The sequence below is a fragment of the Hyalella azteca genome, unplaced genomic scaffold (genome assembly GCF_000764305.2).
Source record: "Hyalella azteca isolate HAZT.00-mixed unplaced genomic scaffold, Hazt_2.0.2 contig3122, whole genome shotgun sequence".
Classification (NCBI taxonomy): Eukaryota; Metazoa; Arthropoda; class Malacostraca; order Amphipoda; family Hyalellidae; genus Hyalella; species Hyalella azteca.
In genome coordinates, this window is record NW_025933375.1 from 613,785 (window position 1) to 638,891 (window position 25,107).

The following is a 25,107-nucleotide window of genomic DNA, read 5'->3' on the forward strand; positions in this document are numbered from 1 at the left end:
TTAACGATCCAAACACTTTTTTATCTACACAGGAATTGACGACTGGGGCGACATGTGGGGAATGCCAGGAGGGCAGCTTCTACCTGCACGAGAACAACCCTTACGGCTGCATCCGCTGCTTCTGCATGGGCACCACGAGCAGCTGCTACTCCTCCAACCTCTACAGGTCACAGGTATGCAAAGCTATAACACTAACAAAATTTAGAGTCGCCCCAGCTTCTGGTAACAAAATTTAGAGTCGCCCCAGCTTCTGGTAACAGAATTTAGAGTCGCCCCAGCTTCTGGTAACAAAATTTAGAGTCGCCCCAGCTTCTGGTAACAAAATTTAGAGTCGCCCCAGCTTCTGGTAACAAAATTTAGAGTCGCCCCAGCTTCTGGTAACAAAATTTAGAGTCGCCCCAGCTTCTGGTAACAAAATTTAGAGTCGCCCCAGCTTCTGGTAACAAAATTTAGAGTCGCCCCAGCTTCTGGTAACAAAATTTAGAGTCGCCCCAGCTTCTGGTAATCCAAATCAGAAGCTGCCGCGTCTGTAAATTTTCACTGGGAAGAACTCCTTCCCCAACAAAATTTAGAGTCGCTCCAGCTTCTGGTAATCCAAATCAGAAGCTGACGCGTCTGTAAATTTTCACTGGGTAACATAATTTAGAGTCGCCCCAGCTTCTGGTAATCCAAATCAGAAGCTGACGCGTCTGTAAATTTTCACTGGGAAGAACTCTTAAGAACTCCTACATATTCAGAGCACTTGTAACTGAGTTGCTACGGTACAGCTGAAGCTGATGCATCTTCAACATACTAGACTACTACTTTTTGTCATTAGTAGTAGACTACTACTTTCGACTAGACTACTTTTCGTCATTGCCTTGCACAAGATGCTTTACGCACGCGTCTATACCCAACACACAATTTTCTTCCAACCTGCTAAAATTCAGAACCACTTATGTAATTACGAGCCACAAATACCGTATGTGAGCCACATGTTATTATCAAAAAGAAGAAGTTGAGTTATATCAAAGTTAGTCACTTGTTTTAAACACAAACATCAACATGTAATGTATATGTCAATGATATTTTCCATTTTTACATTTGATTAGATTGATGAGAGTTGTTAGCCAATGAATAGTTATCTTTTGTTTGCAGATATCAGGCAGCCCCGGGAGAGGCAAACATCACCATGTAATGTTTATGTCGAAAATGTTTTACATTTTATATATAATTAAACTGTTGAGAGTTGTTGGCCAATGAATGCATCTTTTGTTTGCAGATATCAGCCAATGTTTATGTCGATAATGTTTTACATTTTATATATAATTGAATTGTTGAGAGTTGTTAGCCAATGAAAATTCATCTTTTGTTTGCAGATATCAGCCAATGTTTATGTCGATAATGTTTTACATTTTATATATAATTGAATTGTTGAGAGTTGTTGGCCAATGAAAAGACATCTTTTGTTTGCAGATATCAGCCAGTCCCGGCAGAATGTAATGTTTATGTCGATAATGTTTTACATTTTATATATAATTAAATTGTTGAGAGTTGTTAGCCAATGAAAATTCATCTTTTGTTTGCAGATATCAGCCAGTCCCGGCAGAGGCTCGCAAGGCTTCGCTCTCGTAGACCAGGACCAGACCCAAGCCATCACTGAGTTCCCTGCATCTTCTGACACTGAGCTGGTCTATAACTCCTTCCCTAACTCCGTGAACGTCGTGAGTTACTTTCCTAACTCTCTTTAATGTGGAGAAATCGTAAAGTTCCTCAAATATTTAACCTTCCACTGCCTGGTTCGGTAGATCTCAGGGGCAACTTGAGTCCAATAATCGAGAACAGTGGCAGCTGGGTTCGAAAAAATTATTGCCTTCTTAAGCATATCTTTTTATTTTATTGACTTTGCATTTATTTCCTACGCTATTTCAAAATTCACATTCATTTTTGTAGAATAATAATTCGGCGTTGAGTTTCCAGTTCACTTTCCGGTCTATCATTGATAAATTGTCTTCATTCTAGGTAATTTTACCACATGGGTAAAATTGTCTACAAAAATTAGCTACTTAAAAATTGCAGATCCATCAAAGCATTTCAACATAAACTATTGCGATAGAAAAATTTACACCGTATTGTGTGTTAGGCATGATGGTTTGATCACGCACCTTTCTATGAGCATTAATTCAAAAGTTCATGCATAAGTAAACATACATTTCCAAAATGTCGTATGAAGCCCTGTTCGTAAAATCAGTAGTACAATATTCATGCACTTCACGTAGTAAAATATCCTGATTCGTATATGCACCTCATAATAAAAATTATATTTCAATATAAATGAGAACATAAGAACTAACGGCTGAATATCTCCCGGGACAGCCGTACTACTGGCGGCAACAGTACAATATTCATGTACATCACGTCGTAAAATATCCTGATTCGCGTATGCACCTTGTAATATAAATTTTATTTCAATATACATGAGAACATAAGAACTAACGGTTTGATATCTCCCGGGACAGCCGTACTACTGGCGTCTGCCACCGATGTTCATGTGCATCATGTCGTAAAATATCCTGATTCGCGCATGCACCATATAATATAAATTATATTTCAATATACATAAGAATATAAGAACTAACGGCTGAATTTCTCCCGGGACAGCCATACTACTGGCGGTTGCCACCGCAGTTCCTCGGCAACAAGATTACAGCGTACGGCGGAGACTTGGTATACACGCTACGATATGTGCCTTACCCTGGCGGTGCTTCTTCCAGGAACACTGCTTACGATGTCGAGATTAAGGTTCGTTCTCTAGTGGATATTAACTCGATTAATAAGATTTGACATAGATAAGGTTCGTTCTCTATTGGATATTAAGTCTAAAGATTTGACATAGATAAGGTTCGTTCTCTATTGGACATTAACTCGATTAATAGAATAATATTTGACATAGATAAGGTTCGTTCTCTATTGGACGTTAACTCGATTAATACAATAAAGAGATTTGACATAAATCCACTGCTTCAAATATGTTTTGATTCTTTTCCATCTCTTGGTGTATAAATTTTTAGTTGAAATTTTTCGCATTGTACTGCGGTGACAATTTTGCAATTTAAAATTTGGCACCGATTTTCAGAGAGTAAATTTCAATAAATCGTGGTTAATTGTAAATTCATAATTATTGTTGCAGATCATCTTAAGTAATTTTACAGATACATGTTCATGTATCAAATGACGTCATTATTTTCGTCGTATAAAAAAAAGCTCCAGCTTACATGACGAGTTGAAGTTTGAGACAAACTTCATCTGTCACTGCTACACTCTCAAGTAAACCGTTTACTATGTACAATTAACTGATTACCGTGTACAACTCGCAAGTGAACCGTTTATCATGTACAACTGATTACCGTGTACAACATTACCGTGTACAACTCGCAAGTAAACCGATTACCGTGTACAACATTACCGTGTACAACTCGCAAGTAAACCGTTTACCATGTACAACTTATTACCGTGTACAACATTACCGTGTAAAACTCACAAGTAAACCGTTTATCATGTACAACTGATTACCGTGATTACCGTGTACAACATTACCATGTACAACTGATTACCGTGTACAACATTAACGTGCACAACTCGCAAGTAAACCGATTACCACGTACAGGGCAACAGCGTCATCCTCCGTCACTACGGCGGGCGCCAGATCTCGAGCAGCGCGGCAGAGACAGTGCGCGTGTCGCTCGTAGAGTCCGAGTGGAGACGTCAAGACGACCAGCCTGCCAACAGAGAACATCTCCTCATGGCCCTGGCTAAGATAGATTACATCCTAATCAAGGCTACCTACACTACAGCTACTTCTGAAGTCGCGTTAGTGTTAACTAGACTGTCGTTCTTCTAGTGCTTTCTCTGAACCTGTAAATAACCCCATGTATATATCGTCAAACCGAATTATGCGTAAAGCGCTTCTTCGTCTCCGTTTCTCCTTCTCCTTTCTGACCTCCCTGAGCCACCTCATGATCTTTGCCCACATTTCCTTGTGGCACCGCCACCACTACAATTTTTTAGGGTCAAACCAAAACCGGTACAGCGATATCATAAAAATTTGATTAATCATTTTTTGCGCATTTTCTCATTTATGGAAAAAATTCACTATTATTTGTTACTTATTCGTTGGTTCGAAATTTTCGTGTTATTTCTGGTTGTCATCATAAATGCGCTTTCTATCCAAATTAAACAAAATCCATGTGAAAAATTGCATGAATAAGAAATGATTTCAAGGTAGTCGGAGCAGAAATTTCATAAACCAATATGAGAATAGAAATTTTAAATTGATTTTTTGCATCACGCGTGTACAGACTCGAGAGCGTACGCATGGACATCGCTGAGACCAGGAACACCGGAGGACCTCGTGCTGGGGCTGTAGAGATCTGCTCCTGCCCTGTGGGGTACAAAGGACACTCGTGTGAAGAGTGTGAGGCGGGATACACTAGAGGTCTCTCTGGTCTCTATCTTGGGGTCTGCGTGCCTTGTGACTGCAACGGCCATTCTGATGAATGCAACCCTGAGACCAACGAATGCATCGTGAGTCGCTCTGCCTTTAATTGGGATATTAAAATTAGCATATTTGATGACGCATAATTTCACACATCTGCCACCAATAATTGAATGAACTTCGCCTTACTGCAGACAAGAGTAAATATCCATATAGTCATGCTCATATTATAAAAAATATTATATTTTATATCACATTAAAAAATACACGGTTAATAATAATAATGCCATCGTACAATTGGTGTTGGAAAAATTATAAAAGGCCTTCACTTACAGGCCTTTACGGCCTTGTAAAGAAGAATGGGCCTTTAAGGCCTTGGCCCGTTTCTGTGACTCTGAAAAAAGAATCGCTTTACTTGCGTTAAAATGCTGGGAAAAGACAGAGCACCGGCAGATAGAGCAAAGCAGAGCACCGGTTCATTGCAGCTCATTCAGATTTAATTGATGAGTGAGGAGCACACAAGTTCGGTGGTCACGGTCTGAAATGATTCCGTTTTTGAAGTCACGCTGAATGAAATTGAATAGGAAATAGACAAATAGTAACGTTTGATGTAAATATCTATCGAATTTTTAAATATCTATCGAATTTTGATCCCAAAAGTCATATATATGTATCTTTTCGGCACAGAACTGCCGTGACAACACCGCGGGCTTCTACTGCGACGAGTGCTTGCCAGGCTACTACAAGGACCCCTACAGCGGCCGCTGCGAGCGTCGCGATGGTCGCCCGGACTGCAGTGCGTGCGACCCTCGGGGTGCCGTGTCGGACCAGTGCCTCAATGGGGCGTGTCAGTGCAAGGTGAGGCTGATGCCTTATATATTCCAGTAAAAAATAATTATAAGATTGTCAATGAACTAATAAAGTATAAACTTTCATCAGTTCCTATGAATTACTATTAAACCAACTATAGTTCAAGAATGTACCCAATATCAATCACTGGCATGTAATCAGCCCTGTCTCGACACAGACGAACGTACAAGGCGACAGCTGCAGTTTGTGTGCCCCGGGATATTTCGGTCTGTCACTTACGAACCCCGACGGCTGCCTGCGTTGCTGGTGCAGTGGAGTCACTGACCAATGCTTCTCCTCCAACTTCCAGAAGATGCAAATCCCGATGAACCTCATCGGCGAAAACCATGGATTTGTCATCACCAACAGGTCCGTTGTACAAAATTCATTAAAAAATTCAGTGGTTCATTAAAAATTTAGCGGTTCATTAAAAAATCAGCGGTTCATTTACCATTCAGCGAAAACCATGAATTTGTCATCACCAACAGGTCCGTTGTAAAAAATCCATTGTAAAAATTCAGCGGTTCATTAAAACAGGTCCGCTGTAAAATTCTAATAAACCACTGCAGGTCATAAGAACAGAGTGGGTTTCCGAGTAGTTCCATGTGGCATTTTTCGACGAGGATTTAATCTCAGATAATAGGAAGTTAATGATGTGAGGTCTTATATTGCATACAATGACGAACCTGTATACAAAGAACTGTCCTGCTGGCTAAATCCACAAGATTATAAAAGTGAAGGGATAATATTATTATAAATCATTAGTCTAAGGAGGAAAATGACGATTTGAACACTGCTTTGCACGCTCTAACTCAAAGCAGAACAATCAAGAAAAAAGCCTACTGAACCTTAACTATTGAACTTCACCAATGAAAGTATTGAACCTCCACGCCTATATCAATACCCTTAAAACCGCAATGACGGAAACCACTGGAATTGGTTATCATAAACATGTACGTTGAGAAAGCTCATGTTTAAAACTGAAATTCTGGTCTTTTTCTATAGGTCATTGAATGCTTTAAGTACTAATATTGTATTTCGATTTGAAACTTCTAATTCGAATGATGATGCACAACAATCTATCCATTTATTTACAAGAATGTTAGCACTCGCTATTGCTCCCTTCATAGACTTGCGGTGCTTGGGCAATATCGTCGCATTCGAACCTCTAAATCTGCCCAAATAATAAAATCAATAGAAAGAGAATCAATCAATAAATACTAAAATCAATAGTGCTAGAATTTTCATCAACCGTCATGTGTTATCATAATTTTTGCAGAGCTCGTACTGACGTCAAACGCGATGGCTTCCGAGTTAATATCCGCGACAACCAAATAACTTACAACGAAATGAACCTCCTTAACAACCAGGACACCTACTACTGGTCACTGCCGCAGGTGAGGCTACTAGTGCACTGGACAAAGTAGTACTTTATTGTACTAGTGCTGGACAAAGTAGTACTTTATTGTACTAGTGCTGGACGAAGTAGTACTTTACTGTACTAGTACTGGACGAAGTAGTACTTTATTGCACTAGTGCTGGACGAAGTAGTACTTTATTGTACTAGTGCTGGATGAAGTAGTACTTTATTGTCTTTTTCCTCTATTCACTCCGTCGTATCCAAAGACCAATAAATCAGATGAAATTACTTCAGTATTTACTGGAACTATATTCTGACCATTCTGATCACTGTTTATTGCCCAACCTCCAAACATTCCACCATCTTTCCAACTGTTGTTTCAACACGTCACTAAATTAATAAAGTTTCACAATCGCGTAATCTTTACCGAAATTATTATCGAATTAGTTATTGTAACTCTGAATAAAAACACGAAAATGGCATTTATATCAATATTTTCCAAGCGTAAGCAACAGAGCGGCCAAATGATATGATTTATTCAGCAGAGCAACGCTTCTTGTCTTCCATATTCCTGCGTCTCTATTAGATGACATCAAATTCTTCCGTTCCATTACCATCCATTCAGTGACATCCTGCAGTCCTTTCTCATTACCTACTGCATCACCTGCTCATCCATCACCTCCTACTGCATCACTAATCACCTCCTACTGCATCACCTGCTCACCCATCACCTTCTATTGCATCACTTGCTCTTCCATTGCCTTCTACTGCATCACCTGCTCACCCATCACCTCTTACTGCATCCTCCGTCACCTTCTACTGCATCACCTGCTTATCCGTTACTTCCTAATGTATCACTTTTCATTCCCTCCTTCATTACGTTTTACTCTATAACCTCCTACTTCATTACCTCATGCACTACCCTAACAAAATTCGGTGCATGCTTCAGCCTCCGCCCCAGAGTTGCTATGTTCGCGTTAGAGTTATTCTGGGTCAGTTGGCCAACTGATCGCAATCAGCGACTAGTCAGAACCACCTTGCCGACTTTATGCTCTCCTGAGAGTAGGGCAATAGTTAGCAGAATAAGTACCAGGCGCTTGTAGCTGTCTCATTCGGGGACCGGAACGTAGATCGAAAAGCGGACATAGAGAAGCTGGTGGACTATGCTCCCCAAGTCCTAGGCGTTCCTTAATCCAGAGCCGCCCTCGGCTCTAAATTTTGTTAGGGTATAAAATCATGCCTCATCACCGCGCGTCATCTGCTGCGTTCTACTGCAGTCGTTCACCGGGAACCTGCTGCCGTCCTACGGCGGCCACTTGGAGGTGACGCAGTTCTACGAGAGCGCCTCTACGAACGTCATCCGAGAGGCCGATGTTGTCATCCGCGGCTCGAACGGTCAGGAGCTCGTGTGGATGTTGCCTGAACCGCTGCTGCAGAGCCAGAGGAAGAACTACTCGGTGCCGCTACAAGAGACTTCGTTCGTACTCAACCAGTATCCTGTTACCAGGTGACGTTTTGTTCCCTCGCGCTTTGTATAATTTTCTCTCAATTAGTGTCTATTTGTTCTGTTTGTCAGCGATTCCCAAATAGAAATATTCTTCTCTCATCCAGTAACATTTTGTTATTAATCGTTCAGTTATCTTTCTGTTTTCACAGAGTAAAACCAGAGTAAAATCCGAAATAGCATAATTTTCCGTCATTTAGGTCGGTTCTCTCATCCAGTCCAGTAACATTTTGTTATCAATTGTTCTGCTTTCACAGAGTAAAAACCACCGTAAAATCCAAAATAGCATTTTCCGTCATTTTGGTCGGTTCTCTCATCCAGTCCAGTAACATTTTGTTATCAATCGTTCTGTTTTCACAGAGTAAAAACCAGTGTAAAATCCAAAATAGCATAATTTTCCGTCATTTAGGTCGGTTCTCTTATCCAGTCCTGTAACATTTTGTTATCAATCGTTCTGTTTTCACAGAGTAAAACCCGTTCTGTTTTCGCGGAGCAAAAACCACCGTAAAATCCGAAATAGCATAATTTTCCCTCATTTAAGTCGGTTCTCTCCTCCAGTCCAGCAGTCCTGTAACATTTTGTTATCAATCGTTCTGTTTTCACAGAGTAAACCCCGTTCTGTTTTCGCAGAGTAAAAACCACAGTAAAATCCGAAATATCATAATTTTCCGTCATTTAGGTCTGAGCTCCTAGAAGTGCTGTCATCTGTCGAAGTTATCCTCATCCGCGCGACGCCGAGCGCCGACATGATCTCGACGACACTGAGCAACGTCGTGCTCGACACAGCCGTCTCGTCGCAGACGGGACTTGGACGAGCCGATCTCGTCGAGCAGTGCCGCTGCCCCAACGAATACCACGGACTTTCTTGCGAGGTAAAGTACTTTGTTTCCCTACCTATTTCAGCTCCTCTATCCTGACATGCTGCCTATTTCAGTTCATCTATCCTGAAATGCTACCTATTTATTAATATGGGCCCTGGGCCTATACTTTCAAAAAAAAGTTAAGAGATTGTAATTTCATTAGCCAATCATTTATGGCCTTTCAAGTAAAATCCACCAATCATAGACAAGAAAATAGAGCGTAAGTACTTACGTTCACTATACTTTCAAAAAGAAGTTAAGAGATCGTAAGTTCATCAGCCAATCATTGACGGCCTAACAAGCAAAATCCACCAATCATAGACAAGAAAATAAAGCGTAAGTAATTACGTTCACTTAGCGAGTTTTGAAAGTATGGCCCCAGGCCATCAGGGTACGCTGGTGTAGGGGGGTTCAGGTGGCATAGGGTATCTAAAAGCGTGGGAAGATATACTGAAGTTGGTAAAATTGGTAGCATATCAGGATAGAGGAGCTGAGGTCTCTAGAAATAATCTGAGAGAATGGTTGTTTTTATCCTTGGAAGTGTGATGCCATCACCACTGCCTGATTCCATAACCACAGCCTGATTCCATAGCCGCAATCGGTAGTACTTCTCTACAAAATTATTCACATTGCTTCACAATATCAGCTCAACGGTCATGAGCTGTCAGTCACATCTGTGACCAATTTTTGACCTAAACGAGTTCAGTGTTTCATAGTCGAGGTATTGTGCTAAGATATAAAGAAATAAAGAAGAGTGGTGGACATATTTAGGCAGCAAGGGCCAGCCTTCTGAAGATGTTTTCGATGGTTTCAAAAGTAGCGGTGCACGAAACATAGGAGTAGTTGATACAGCAGCGGTGAAAGTCATATGTTTTCCCTACCCTAAATAAAGGCTTCGACTTTAAGAAAGAAGTCTTCTTTTTATTGGCCTCCTGCAATGCTTGCCGGCGACTCGTCTAACATAAAAGTCTATGCACTTACACCACACCGAGTAAGTAGATTTCATCATTGATCAAGTGCGTGTATAAGCGTCTCGATGTTAATATATCTTCGTAAAATGTTGCGACGCGCGTCTTTTCCATGTTAAATATTTATTCCCAAACAAATACTAAGGATATGTTGAATAATGTTGTGTGTCTCTCTGCAGAGCGTTAGTTTATCTTCGCAAAATGTTTCGACGCGCGTCTGTTCCATGTTAAATATTTAGGACCTGTTAAATAATGTTGTATGACGCGCGTCTTTTCCATATTAAATATTTATGATATCTTAAATAATATTGTGTATCTCTCTACAGAGCTGCATGCCCGGCTTCTACCGTGACAGTCGCACCAACCGTTGCCTGCAGTGCAACTGCAACGGCCACGAAGAATCATGCGTCGAGGGACCGAGCGGCAGACCAAAGTGCAACTGCATTCCTGGATACTACGGCGACTACTGCGAAAAATCTGGTGCGTACCCTACAGGATTTGAGAGTCAGGACTACTATCAAAATTTCTATCCTGCGGATCAAGGGACGTATCAGAACAGCTATCAAAATGGATACGATCAACAAACCTACTATGAAGCTCCATTAGATGCATATCAATCTGATCCTGCAAGTTACGCTGGCAACGGTTATGAAGGTGTCTTGGGTAACGGCTATGGAGATGATTTGCCGGTAGGTAGTGATAATGGTCACAGCTCGTACTACTCGCTCAACGAGTATAATTCGCAAATAAATAGCGTACAAAATTCGCATTCATACGTTGGTTATAACGCCCCGCCTACTGCCTACGTTGCTCCTCCTGTAGCTCACAGTTACTACTACCCTTACCATCAACCACAAGACACATATCATCAACAACAGCAAGGTTATGTGCCGGCTGATGGCTATTATAATGGCTACTACAACCTGCCATATGCTTACCAAATCGGCCGGTAAAGTGTGTAGATAACCTAAACTATTACAAACGCCGTAAAAATCCATAACTTCACTATCGAGAATCTGTGAAATTTATTCTCTAATGTTTATTTTGATCGGTCAAGACGCTATATTAGTACGAAACTATTTTGAATCGCTCATTTGCTTCATATTTTTACATTTTCTCGAGAAATCCTGCAAATTTCAGGGAGATAAAAAATTAATTCTATCCTCGTTGCATCAATTTTTCCAACCTGACACTAAACTAAAAACTAAAGACACTAAACTAAACCAAACTAAACTAAAAAAACACTAAACAAAACGCCTAGACAATATATTAGTGCAAGATTATTGTTGAAATTTCAACGGTTAGCGTTTCTTCCAGCGCATTTCCCTATCTTCTTAGATGCCTTGTGTTTGTGCGAGTGAAATTTAATAACATTTAGAGGCATTGCAAAAAGTAGTTGTTCAATAATCTGTAGAGCTTTGATTTGTTTCATATTGTAATCCTAGTCTAAATTTTGTATGCTAACTGCATGAGTTTGTTTCTACTACTTATATTCTTTGATTATTTAGCTAATTTCTGAATTATATATTATTATAGACCTTTTAATTCATTTGATGTTGTTTGTTTGGTAGCTCTCAGTTGGTAGCTTGCTGTTTGTAATAAAAAACTCTTAGTTTAACTCCCATTCTAATACTGATTTTTTGCTGAGCAATTTTGCTGCAATGAATAAGATTATTTGTCTTTCATTTATGATAGTTGAAATTTATGTACAATAATTACTGTTCTAATACTCAATGTTTACTTGTTTGAATAATTTATACGTGTTTACATTTTTCCTACGTGAACGCATTTACTGTTGTTTGCTTATGTCACTTATCCTTCCATTTACGGTTGTTTGTTTATGTCACTTATCCTTCCATTTACTGTTGTTTGCTTATGTCACTTATCCTCCCATTTACTGTTGTTTGTTTATATCACTTATCCTCCCATTTACTGTTGTTTGCTTATGTCACTTATCCTTCCATTTACTGTTGTTTGCTTTCCTGTCTTCGCTTCTTCCCTATTCTCTTTTTAGTATCTTCAATATCCTCCAATTAATCATTAATAATCTCTATATATTGAAAATTGATTCATAATAATAATATTCATAAGTAGTTTATAATAATAATATTCATTTACAATAATAATAAAATATTAATTGCTAATAATCGCTAAATATTGAAAATCAAAAACTTTTTAAAAATGATCTTGATAGCGTTTTCTCATCAGTCTTTATTATAAATCAGGGTCTTTGGAGCCCAATTTTACAAACGCTGATTGAATAAGACTCAAGTTAAATATTTACTTATTATGTTGATTTTGAACTAGCATGTCTTCAAGCCAATGGTCACAGCAATATAGTGACATGTCAAGAATTTCGTTGTCAGTAAACTTCCATCTTGCCAATACTTTTTATTAATCCTTCATGGGTGAGGTCTCTTGCATGTTTTTACGCCTTTGGTCTTCTTATTTTATCATGCTGGACTAAGCGTCTTATCTAGCCATATTATTTCTATTTTTATTAAGCATACGGTACTTCACGGGTGTGTTCTCTAACTGTTTTTAATGGGACTTTTTTTAGCTTCGATAAATTCAGTTTGACTTTTTAAATCTCACATTCTGTACTATTTAAAAAAAATTCCACTTAAATTTGTTCAGTATCGGCACAAAAAGCTTTTAAAATTTTCTTATTTCTGAACGAAATCTTTAAAATTTGTAACTATTTTAGATTTCAACGTATACTGTTTTAACTCCATCTATGGATTCAGTTTTTTCTCCATGCAGTGTGGATCTTTCTTCGCATGAACTCAAGTCTTCATGAGTAACACATGAATCTCCTTGGTTTTATTACACTCGTTTATTTTCTTCCCTTCTGTTTACTGTATTTTAAGCTGCATTTTTAGCAGAAATCGTGTTCGTGCATTCATAGTGTGTTCTTCCTCCAGCTTTCCTGTCACAAAGAATGCCTGTCAGAAATAACTTACTGTCATGTCGGAGAATTTATTCTTACGGTTATGTTGTACGTATTTCAGCGTGGAATATTAATCTGTGCTACAGGCATTGTAAATATAATTAGATTGCAGTTAACCCTCCTGTAGCATCTGGGTCAATATGAGCCGTATTTCGAGCCCTTTGCCCAGAAGGCACAGGGCTAATACCGGAAATGAAGGCTAAGGGTACGCACACAGTGAAAGCAGGTTGCCAGCGTGCTGGTTACCTGCTCAGGCTGGCGCCTGAAACCATAGAATACAGAAGCCTATTCGTACAGGTTTTCACTGTGAACACTTACATTATTATCCTATGTTCATTCTTGTGGCAGGTTGGAGCAGGTTGCCCGCGCGGGCAAACCTGCTTCCACTGTGTGCGTACCCTTCAGGAGAGTTAAATGCATTCCAGTACAATGCATCCTTCCTTATGCCGAATAAAACCTATGTCTAAAGGCGGCTTCATTTTAATTTATTGTGTGTGTTCTTTTCCTAATGCATTTGAAACTATCCTTGCTAAAGGAGAGTTAAATGCATTCCAGCACAATGCATCCTTCCTTAGGCCAATAAAACCTATGTCTCGAGGCGGATTCATTTTAATTTTAGTGTGTGTTCTTTTTGTAATGCATCTGAATCTATCCTTGCTTTTTAAAATAATGTGCAATGGTTTGTTAACAGCCCCTCTGTAAGTACATTGACTATTATTCAGAAGGCATAGTCATTTGTTTTGAATTGATGCCTGGAACAGTCATGGATTGTGCTTTTTGAAGACTCGGAACTTGATGCATGCAAGTTATTCAATCAAAATAATCAGCATTTATAACCTGGATCGGGAAAACTTGTCATAGTTTTTGTATTTCGTTCATACATTTTGTCCATTACATCGTCCTATGTTGCAGCCAGACTTGCTTATTAGTTTAACTTTCATAAGTACTTATATCATTAGTCTGCTTACATCGCAAGTTCACAAGGAATTTAAAAGCAAAGAAAACGCCAAGAAAATATTCAATATCGATATGGTGAATTTTCTTGGCGTTTTCTTTGCTTTTAAATTCCTTGTTTAACTTTCATGTATTGACTTTCGTTGGTTTAACTTACTTAGCCCGACTGTGTTCGTTTTCGTGGCTTGTTTTATAATCTTGGTGTTACTCTTTGTCCTGAAGAAAATTCCAGATATTGTATCCCCGATACCTTTGTTTCCCGACCTACATAGGTATATCGTTGGAGCTACGACCATCCATCATTATCTACAATACCGTACATCCATACGAACATCACGAGTTTGTTTGTTCATACAACTCGTCGCACCCGCTTACGTTCCGTATGGAAGTCGAGCCGGCCGTAGGAGGGCCTTATGCTGCCCCATTGACGAGACCGAGACCGGATGCTCTCCAGCGACCGTATCCATACGGGGAGAAACTTCGCACTGTCATAACCCTGGCTCCCCACCACCAGCTTGTGCGATGTAGTCTTGTAGACATAAATGGGTTTGAGGTTGCCAGAGCCATCACTAAGATCCGGCACAACTTTTATGATGAGGTTATAAGTAAGTAAAATAAAGTGAATTGTAAACTTATTATGAAGCGAAGCGTACAATCGTACGGCTGCTTCGGGCTTTTGTGCAACACACATGAGTGTGTTCGTCTTCTGCTTGAAAGCTGATCAACTGAATTTCGTCTCTGGTGATTCCTCTGCAAATGGAAACTGATATTTATAGAATTGTGTGTTTTACATGCGTCGTTTTCGTACTGTAAAACATGGCTCTCAAAAACTCAGAAACAAATTGTGGGTATATCTCATCCAACTGATGATAGTAATTTTTGTGAATGATCCTTGACCAAATTCAAAGGATCGATGGCGCAGCATTAACTAAGATGTACAGAAAAACCTGTGCTATATATTTTAAAGGAAAATCCTATTCCATCCGATCCCTGTACCCACAATTTATTTCCAGTAAACTTATGAGCCATACCGTTATCGTCCCGGTGTGTGTCATGTCCGTCATTCGTAACGTAGATAGTACAATTTCGTGGGAATATTTTACTTGTCTGTACAATGTACAGTGTACATATGATCGCTTTACTCGTCTGTACAGTGTACATATGAGTGCTTTACTCGTCTGTACAATGTACATATGATCGCTTTACTCGTCTGTACAGTGTACATATGATCGCTTTACTCGTCTGTACAGTGTACATATGATTGCTTTACTCGTCTGTACAATGTACATATGATTGCTTTACTCGTACGTACAGTGTACATATGATTGCTTTATTCGTCTGTACAATGTACATATGATTGCTTTACTCGTACGTACAATGTACATATGATCGCTTTAATTGTCTGTACAGTGTACATATGATCGCTTTACTCGTCTGTACAATGTACATATGATCGCTTTACTCGTCTGTAAAGTATGCATACGATTGTTTTACTCGTCTGTACAGTATACATATGATCGCTTTAATTGTCTGTACAGTGTACATATGATCTCTTTACTCGTCTGTACAATGTACATATGATCGCTTTAATTGTCTGTAAAGTATGCATACGATCGATTTAATTGTCTGTACAATGTAAATATGATCGCTTAAAATAAACGCGCTGGGCCAGCTATCACTGCATGTGCAATTCTTCACGATGGAACGACAGATTCACATCCTGCCATTATATTTTCATGTGACGTATCAACAACAGTTCGCCAAAAATATCAATTATTTCACATCTGTATTTTGATTATATGTGCGTCATTCTCAATGAAATAGGAATTACTTCATATTGAACCGTTTCTTCATATATATATCGGAGTGGAAACGTACCGGAATCATTGGTATACACTTAATAGCTTGAATGATTTTAAAATGTGTGTGTTATTTGTCTGATTTGATTTCTCGCGTTCATTTTTTATCTCTTTCAAATTTTATTATTTTCATTTTTTTTTTATTATATGCAATTTCGTTTGCGCCTTTAACTTATTGTTTGAAGTTCATTATTGTGTCATAATTTTGTATTTATATTCACTTACTTCTGCGTTTATAAACGAGCAGAAATTGCGTTAAAATGAAAAATATGTTCGTTGAAATCACAAAATTGTAGTGGTATCTTTAATGAAGTAAAATACTGTTCAAATTTCTTTACCGAATTAATTTCTAACTTAACTCGGATCTATAACCGTTGCTTTGAAATGCTCGTTAATAATTTAAAATACGCTCTTAGTAGTTTAATTATTGAATTTGACACGATTTTTTGTTGTCACTTGGATGAACAAATAAAATTAATGAGTGTTAAATTAAAGCTTGTATCCAAATCATCTATTTCAACCAATTCATGAATGAAAAGTTTCTTTCTTCTTATCATAATTTTTGTTTTTAATGTGCTTTTCGCCGTGAATGATTATTATGTATTCATTGATTCTTCTTTCTTATACATTACCCTAACAAAATTTAGAGTCGCCCCAGCTTCTGGTAATCTAAATCAGAAGCTGCCGCGTCTGTAAATTTTCACTGGGTAACAAAATTTAGAGTCGCCCCAGCTTCTGGTAATCCAAATCAGAAGCTGCCGCGTCTGTAAATTTTCACTGGGTATATACTTACATGATGGGAAGTTATATCAACTTTTCTGATGGGAAGTTATATCAACGTGTTACTTTTAATTCAACAATTGATTGCTTTTTCTACTTGTGATGTTAGGGATGCTTCTTCTAGGGCACAAATGTCGCATTTACCGACCTAATTAAATTTTATTTGTTATTAATAATCGTAATAATATAATCATCGGACTTCATGAGTGCTAATTGGACATTCTTGACATAAATATTTGTTTAGGCTTGCTCCTCTACATTTATTACTTGATTTTTAGAGCAACCTAAATTTGGTAAATCGACGTTTAGTTCTAACTTATTAAAAAAATTAAATAGACTTCAATTTCAGAATTTCCCCATTGCTAAACAGCAGCATGCATCATTGAAATAATTGATATGAATTGCGTTATAATTTTTTATTTGTGGATGGATCACTTATTTACTCTTTAGTGTTGAATCACAAAATATTGCTTGAAAATAGCTTTAGTGTTGAATCACAAAATATTGCTATTGCGCAAAATATCATCAGCCTGCTGAATTACAAAAAATTTTTTCGATTATATATTTTTTATGCTTCAGCCAAGCCGGGCTAATATGGCTCGATATGAATGCGTTATAATTTTTTATTTATGATTTATTTATTTACTTTTTAGAATAACTGCTGATTACAAAAAATTTCTTCGATTATATATTTTATATGCGACCCAGCCAAGCCGGGCTAATATGGCTCGATATGAACAGGTCTACCGGAACCTCCCCCGGAGACAGACACCGCAGGCAGCTTCCAGCGAGCCGTCATAGACGAACCTGTTATACAAATTGTGGCCGTTGGCAGTACAGTCACCTACTTCTGTAGAGTCGGCAACCCTCAACAGGTTAGTACAGTCACCTACTTCTGTAGAGTCGGCAACCCACAGCAGGTCTGTACAGTCACCTACTTCTGTAGAGTCGGCAACCCACAACAGGTCAGTACAGTCACCTACTTCTGTAGAGTCGGCAACCCGCAACAGGTCAGTACAGTCACCTACTTCTGTAGAGTCGGCAACCCGCAACAGGTCAGAGCTGCTGATACTGCTACTTATATTGTCGTAAAAGTGATAAGCTTGTATACACAAATGTAAGGTAATGCCAACATACACAACCTAATCATTTATCAAAGAATAACTCTTTAAATCTTGCACTCTTGCTGAAGCTAGAGTGGAGAATTTAGGTTAGGATCTAAATTTCTTCCAGTGACTTAATAATTGAAACGATCTCATTTTCAGCACGGTGATCGCTTGTATATTTCCTGGAGCCGTGACAACGGAGAGCTTCCATACGGCCGAGCCTCTGACGACCGCAACGGCCGTCTCGTCATCACTCAGGTGAGCTTCCACCCAGTGAAAATTTACAGGCTCGTCAGCTTCTGATTCGGGGTACCAGAAGCTGGGGCGACTCTAAATTTTGTTAGGGCATACGGCCGCGTCTCTGACGACCGTGACGGCCGTCTTGTGATCACTCAATTGAATTTCCATACGGTCGCGTCTCTGACGACCGTAACGACCGTCAGAGACGGCTCCTTAAGGTCTCTGAAAGTATGCCTGTTAAAAATATATGGTAACGTTTATGACGGCATCAGATTTACAATTATGAAAGTTGCAATACCAATAAGGTAACGTTACGACGTCTGTAATGATCACAAGTGCAAAACAGAGAAGGCAACTTCATGATCTGTTCGATGTCACTTGCAATAACAAGAAGGGTACGTCATGTGTTATATAATTCAACTTAATAATATCAATGCAACTTAATTATTCGTAGTTAAAAATGGTTGAGTAAGGATGAGCATGAATCTCATAGTTTGTAATTTTGTTCATTGCAGGTTCAGACCAGCGACTCCGGTCAATATGTGTGCACCATTTCGGACGGCTTTAACCTCATCCTACAGACCACGGCCACGCTTGAAGTTGAAGGTATGGCGTTCCTTTCGCTTATTGCTCTTTATCAGACCTTCTTTTTCTTAGGTTTAATAATCAGTTACCTTTAAGAACCTGAGGATGCATCCTCAAATATTTTGAGTTTATTATAAATTTTGGGAACGAAATTAGTCATATATTTTTCTTCACTTTCGACGACCTCGTTTTTCCTTTAGTTTCATAATATTACATCAGTCGCTTTTAAGAACATGAGGTTGCGTCCTCAAATATTTTGAGTTTATTATAAATTTTGGGAGCAAAATTTCAGTCATATCTTTTTCTTCACATTCGACGTAGCAATTTGAGGTTCGAATACACTTGAAACAATCTTAACATGCATTCCAAAACCTTGTTTCGTATTTAATTGTCTGTTGATTCGGTCTGCGATTATTTTCATAAATTGATCAATGATTAAGAATTTAAAATAAAAGAAAACGCCAAGTAAATTCGTCACATTTTCATCGGGAATTTTTCGGAGACCAGCTTCATAATCAACTAAAAATTCAGAGAGTACAAGTACAGTCAATAGAGAGAAGCAAGATTTACACGAAACAGTCGGTTTAAATCATAATTAACGAAATACCGACCCAAAATATAAAAAATTGGTCGATTAACAATTTCAAGTAGATATGAACTATTAGTTTTTAAAATTTTTACTCGATATTTTTTTCATGTATTTGATTAGATTTTTCGGTACTTGTGATTTGGACCCTCTTTCGTGTAAATTTGGCTCTCCTCTATTGATTGTCTTGTATTTTCTGAATTTTTAAATTCATATTGGACTTGGTCCCTGAAAATTCCGATGAAGATATTATGAATTTATCTGATTTACTTTTCCAGTAAATTTCTTATTGACTCAAGGCATAAAAGTGCTTAAGATTACTATATAAAATGCACGGTTCCCAATTAATATATCGACGACCTGGGGGACCCTTGTAGGCAGCATAGCTACCCTAACAAAATTTAGAGTCGCCCCAGCTTCTGGTAATCCAAAATCAGAAGCTGCCGCGTCTGTAAATTTTCACTGGTAAGAACTCCTACCCAAAATTTTCACTGGGAAGAACTCCTACCCTAACAAAATTTAGAGTCGCCCCAGCTTCTGGTACTCCAAATCAGAAGCTGCCGCGTCTGTAAATTTTCACTGGGTAGGTCTTCGGCCTAAGTGTTAGTTGTAGTTATACCTTTGTAATTACTATGCACGCTCCCTTAAATTATTATAAGATGGAAGAACTCTCTTTGTTAACAATTAGCGACTCTTTGTTAAACTCAAAATTGTTCGACTCTTTGAAGATTATAATGCATTCTCTGGTCATTAATTGTACGTTCCCTTGAATGTATACTAACGTATGAACCTCTCTTTCTTTCCCTGCATTCCCTCGGCGTGACGTCATCTTTGTTTTCATACTTTTTATTATCAATTTTCTCTGACTTTATTATTCTTATTTGCTTTTTATTACGTTCTCCCTTGACTTCCGTCACTCTTTCACTTTTAACCTGCTATAAATTTCTGTTATGTTGACTAATTATTTACGTATTTTTGCTCAACGTTGCCCTGAGCCCACCCTTCTTAATATGTAATCCTGAAAACTACTACTGCTTCAACTCCTTCAAACACGCTGACTATTTTCAAACACGCTGAACATTTTCAAATACGCTGAACATTTTCAAACACGCTGAACATTTTCAAACGCGCTGAACATTTTCTAACACGCTCAATATTCTCAAACACGCTGAACATTTTCAAACACGCTGTACATTTTCAAACACGCTGAACATTTTCAAACACGCTGAACATTTTCAAACACGCTGAACATTTTCAAACACGCTGAACATTTTCAAACACGCTGAACATTTTCAAACACTTGGGATATTTTTCATGCATGCTGAGCCATTTTACACTTGGTGAACATTTTCTCCATTGTTGTGCATTTTCTTACACTCTAAATTTTCCTACATGCTCAAAATTTTCATACATGATGAATATTTTTGTATTCGCTGGACTTTTTTTACATTACGCCCAATTTCATATACTGTAAATATATTTTTTTCAATTCTGTGCTTTTTTCCTTACGCTGAACATTTTTCTACACGTTGAAAATTATCCCATGCGCTGAAAATATTCCTTCACGCTGAACTTATTTCGGCGTGCTGAACATTTTCCTACTTGCCGAATTTTCTACATGCTGAACATTTTCTTACTCGTTGAATTTATATTTGCGTACTGAATATTTTCCTACGCGTTGAACATTTTCCTAATCGCTTACCATTTCCCTCCTTCCTTTACATTTCCCTACTCCCCTAACATTCTCTTGCTTGATAAACATTTGCTTACACGCTGAACATTTTCGTACATACTAACATATTTTTGCACGCTGGACGTTTTCCCACACACCGACCATGTCACCCGTGACCATTGTACCATGTCACGGTCACCCGTGACACTTGTACCACGTCACGGTCACCCGTGACACTTGTACCACGTCATGGTCCCCCGTGACTCTTGTACCACGTCACTGTCACCCGTGACACTTGTTCCGTGTCACGGTCACCCGTGACACTTGTACCACGTCACGGTCACCCGTGACACTTGTTCCATGTCACGGTCACCCGTGACACTTGTAGGATCCTCAAGCAGTCACTCCATCAGTGCCCCGCCTCCTTTACTCCTGCTGGTGCTGGTGGTTGCCACTGTAATGTTTGCCAACGTTCTGGGTAATGAACACCAATAACTCGTGGTGACTTACCCCAATTAATTACAGGGAGATTGTATATGACAGACAGACTTACCCCGTTGATAAGTACAGGGAGATTGTGTATGGCCGACAGACTTACCCCGTTGATAAGTACAGGGAGATTGTGTATTGCCGACAGGCTTACCCCGTTGATAAATACAGGGAGATTGTGTATTGCCGACAGGCTTACCCCGTTGATAAGTACATGGAGATTGTATATGGCCGACAGACTTGCACCCCGTTGATAAGTACAGGGAGATTGTGTATTGCCGACAGGCTTACCCCGTTGATAAATACAGGGAGATTGTGTATTGCCGACAGGCTTACCCCGTTGATAAGTACATGGAGATTGTATATGGCCGACAGACTTGCCCCGTTGATAAGTACAGGGAGATTGTGTATTGCCGACAGACTTACCCCGTTGATAAGTACAGGGAGATTGTGTATGACAGATAGACTTACCGCGTTCATGTGCCGTTCATGTGCAACATGAACGGTTCTCTTGTCACCAGTAAATTTACAGCGAGCATGCGCTACTGTTTAAAAATGTCTTATTAAATAACGATATTTGATGGCAAATCGGGCGCAGTGCTGGAATCACGACGCTAGGCAAACCGGGTGAAGGGGGATTCTTAATAAAATTTAGTTTTTTTCAATTTAGCACTGTGAATTATTGTGAGGGAAACCTAAATGCGGGTTTTAAACGCTATTTCTCTTGGGAAGAATATTTAGTTTGAATTTTATCCAAAGGATCTAGGACAACCAATTCAGAATAACGGAAATGTGAAAAAAAAAAATCACCAATCACGGGGAACGCCGGGATAAGCTGCTTGTATTAAATGTGTTTCACATATCAAGAAAAACAGGCCAAGCCGAACTCTTGCAACATCAGCACCAACAAATTTTCAATTCGTCATTTAATCCATGTTCAGAGCTGACTTTTACGTATTAAACTAAGCACGTAACGTAAAACTGTGAGAAACGCAGATGTGATGTTTACGCTGTGTGTGTTTACGCTGTGATCAGCGTAAACACAAAAGCCGAAATTAAATAGCAATTCAATAGTGTAAGAAACGCAGAGTAGAGATTATTAATTATCGATCAGCGCTATCACAAAACCCGAAATTAAATTTATATTCAATTGTGATAAGGTCTTGAGAGTCGTGTTATTTCGTGGTTGGTTGCAGATCGTCGTGCGCCCGAGCGCCCCACCATCGTCATCGAGGAGCGCGAGGAGAGCGTACAGGTGACGGTTGGTCAGTACTTCGAAGTGCGGTGTCGTGCTGACGGCTACCCAACACCGCGTATCTCCTGGACGCGACTAGACAACCAGCCTCTGCCTGCCGAGGTATTTACGTGTTCTAGAAACGGATTATTTCTTCTGCAATTAAATTATCATACTGGTATTAAATTGTAACTGGTAATTATTGTAATTGGTAACTGGTATTAAATTGTTAATATAATATAAATTAATTAAGTAATTGAGTAATAATAATTAATTTTAATACATTAATTAATAATATTAATTATATTAATTTAATTAATTAATTAATTAATTTCGTTATTTTATTAAATTATTATTTATATAATTAATAATTATTAATAAAGATTAATACTTAATAAAATAATTAATTAATAATTTAAATTGGTTAATTGTTAATAAATTAAATACGCATCAACAATGTCACTTCTGTCTGCCTCAAACCTTCGAGGTCTCATATGAGAAATGAAATGATTATAATTTTTCATTCAAAAATTTTCATTCGCGTGATTTTCCTTTCGAACCTCCAACAGAACCGTGAACGTTCTTTCTATCTTTGAGCATCCTTTAACATCCTTTCTCTGCCTGCAATAGGGTTTATCGTGACAACGTTGAGTTTTAAAAGAAGCATTAGATGCTTCAATGACAGAAATATAGCAAACATTGGATAATCAAAGTGGGCGTTCGAATGATGGTTTAAGTTGAATCTGTCTGTATCAGAAAAATTACTTTTACAATTATGACAAATTTTTACATCTTCTTGTACGAAAGAATAAGATGTAAATCTCGAATTGCCTCCAAGTATACCATCGTTTTCTCGGTCTCGTATCAACGTTCAGCACACTGCGTCTCTGGCAGCATAGGACTGTCGCAACAGTTACTATCGTGGTTTCTATGTGCTTCATGACGAACTGAATTCCTCTTTACATTTACTGGAATTGGACTTAAACTTTGTCTCTAGTTTCATGAGCAAGATCTAATGTTTTCGATGAAAAATATTGTTGAGAATTGTGTACAGTAAGATAGTTGAATCTTAGGTGTAAAATGCGTAGACTTTTCTTCTTGGCTGGTGTGTAATGAGTTATTTGAATCTTAGTTGCATTATTCGTATTCTTTTCGCGAATGATGGACCGCGAAATCGTATGTGTACTCCCCGTATGCTTCGTGACCCGGATCATGTCATGTTTCATTTCTCTTATTAAGTTTTGATGTATAAATGTATTAGTTTGTTTACCTCAGTTTCTGGCAGCTCTGAAAATCGAATTCATAGATTTTACACGACTTAATTTACCTAATATCTAAACCCAGAAAACACTTCTCTCGCTGACATTACCTTATTACTCAATATTCCTCAAAATTATCAAATGATCATGAATTTAACCATTTAATTAATGTTATTTATCCCCTGTCAGGTTGTGGTACAGAATGGACTGCTGACGTTCCAGCAGCTGACACGGCAGGCGGCTGGCACTTACGTGTGCCGCGGTATAAACGAGGGTGGACAGGCGCAGGCGACCATCACCATCATCGTCGAAGGAACTTTGCCTGAACCACCATCACGACCCGTCGATACCATCACAGTGACAGTCAGTAGCTATTATTACCACCCATCGATACCATCACAGTGACAGTCAGTAGCTGTTATACCCACCCATCGATACCATCACAGTGACAGTCAGTAGCTGTAATACCCACCCACCGATACCATCACAGTGACAGTCAGTAGCTGTTATACCCACCCACCGATACCATCACAGTGACAGTCAGTAGCTGTTATACCCACCCAACCCACCTGACGATACCATCACAGTGACAGTCAGTAGCTGTTATACCCACCCACCGATACCATCACAGTGACAGTCAGTAGCTGTTATACCCACCCATCGATACCATCACAGTGACAGTCAGTAGCTGTAATACCCACCCACCGATACCATCACAGTGACAGTCAGTAGCTGTTATACCCACCCGACGATACCATCACAGTGACAGTCAGTAGCTATTATAACCACCTAACCTACTAATCTTTCTGCAACAACATTCAACTTCTTGAAATGAAAATATACGTATTAGTTTTGTGCAATAATATTGTTGTAAGAAAAGTTTTAATTTTCTAACATCTTTCTTTTTTGTTAGAAGAAGCAGTTTCTTCAAAACATCCCTTCATTAATTTTTTTAGATCCATTTCTTCATTAACTTTTCACTCTCATCGTCACCATTCATTATAAAACAGACATTTCATCTCACCCTGTACCCACCCGCTAACATTATGAATAGCATGGTGTATAAAAGTTTATAGTTTAGCATATATATTATAGAGTATAATTTAGTGTATCATATAGTATAGTATATCATATCAAGTATAGTATATGATATAGCATATCATATAGTATAGTCACCCTTAAGTTTTGTGACGCAAGAGACACAAGTCTATAATTTTGTATATACATTATAGAGGATGTTTTAGTGTATCATATAGTATATCATATCAGGTACAGTATATGATATAGTATATCATATATTATAGTAACCGATACGTTTTGCTACGCAGGTGACGCAAGTTTATAATTTATTATTTACATTACAGAGTGTGTTTTAGTG

At 38.6% G+C, this 25,107-nt stretch overlaps 1 protein-coding gene across 1 annotated transcript in view; it reads left to right on the forward strand.

Moving 5' to 3' along the window:
- The window catches only part of LOC108674300 (basement membrane-specific heparan sulfate proteoglycan core protein), a 218,311-nt gene that overhangs the window by 146,301 nt on the left and 46,903 nt on the right, over positions 1-25,107 (forward strand). The window contains exons 51-67 of the mRNA XM_047885790.1: positions 33-173; positions 1,569-1,703; positions 2,641-2,781; positions 3,647-3,849; positions 4,338-4,563; positions 5,162-5,332; positions 5,502-5,692; positions 6,603-6,720; positions 7,961-8,190; positions 8,867-9,059; positions 10,342-10,966; positions 14,192-14,524; positions 17,300-17,433; positions 17,824-17,922; positions 18,420-18,510; positions 22,433-22,593; positions 23,919-24,092. Of these exons, the coding sequence (XP_047741746.1) occupies positions 33-173; positions 1,569-1,703; positions 2,641-2,781; positions 3,647-3,849; positions 4,338-4,563; positions 5,162-5,332; positions 5,502-5,692; positions 6,603-6,720; positions 7,961-8,190; positions 8,867-9,059; positions 10,342-10,966; positions 14,192-14,524; positions 17,300-17,433; positions 17,824-17,922; positions 18,420-18,510; positions 22,433-22,593; positions 23,919-24,092 (3,366 nt within the window). The remainder of the gene's footprint in view (positions 1-32; positions 174-1,568; positions 1,704-2,640; positions 2,782-3,646; positions 3,850-4,337; positions 4,564-5,161; positions 5,333-5,501; positions 5,693-6,602; positions 6,721-7,960; positions 8,191-8,866; positions 9,060-10,341; positions 10,967-14,191; positions 14,525-17,299; positions 17,434-17,823; positions 17,923-18,419; positions 18,511-22,432; positions 22,594-23,918; positions 24,093-25,107) is intronic.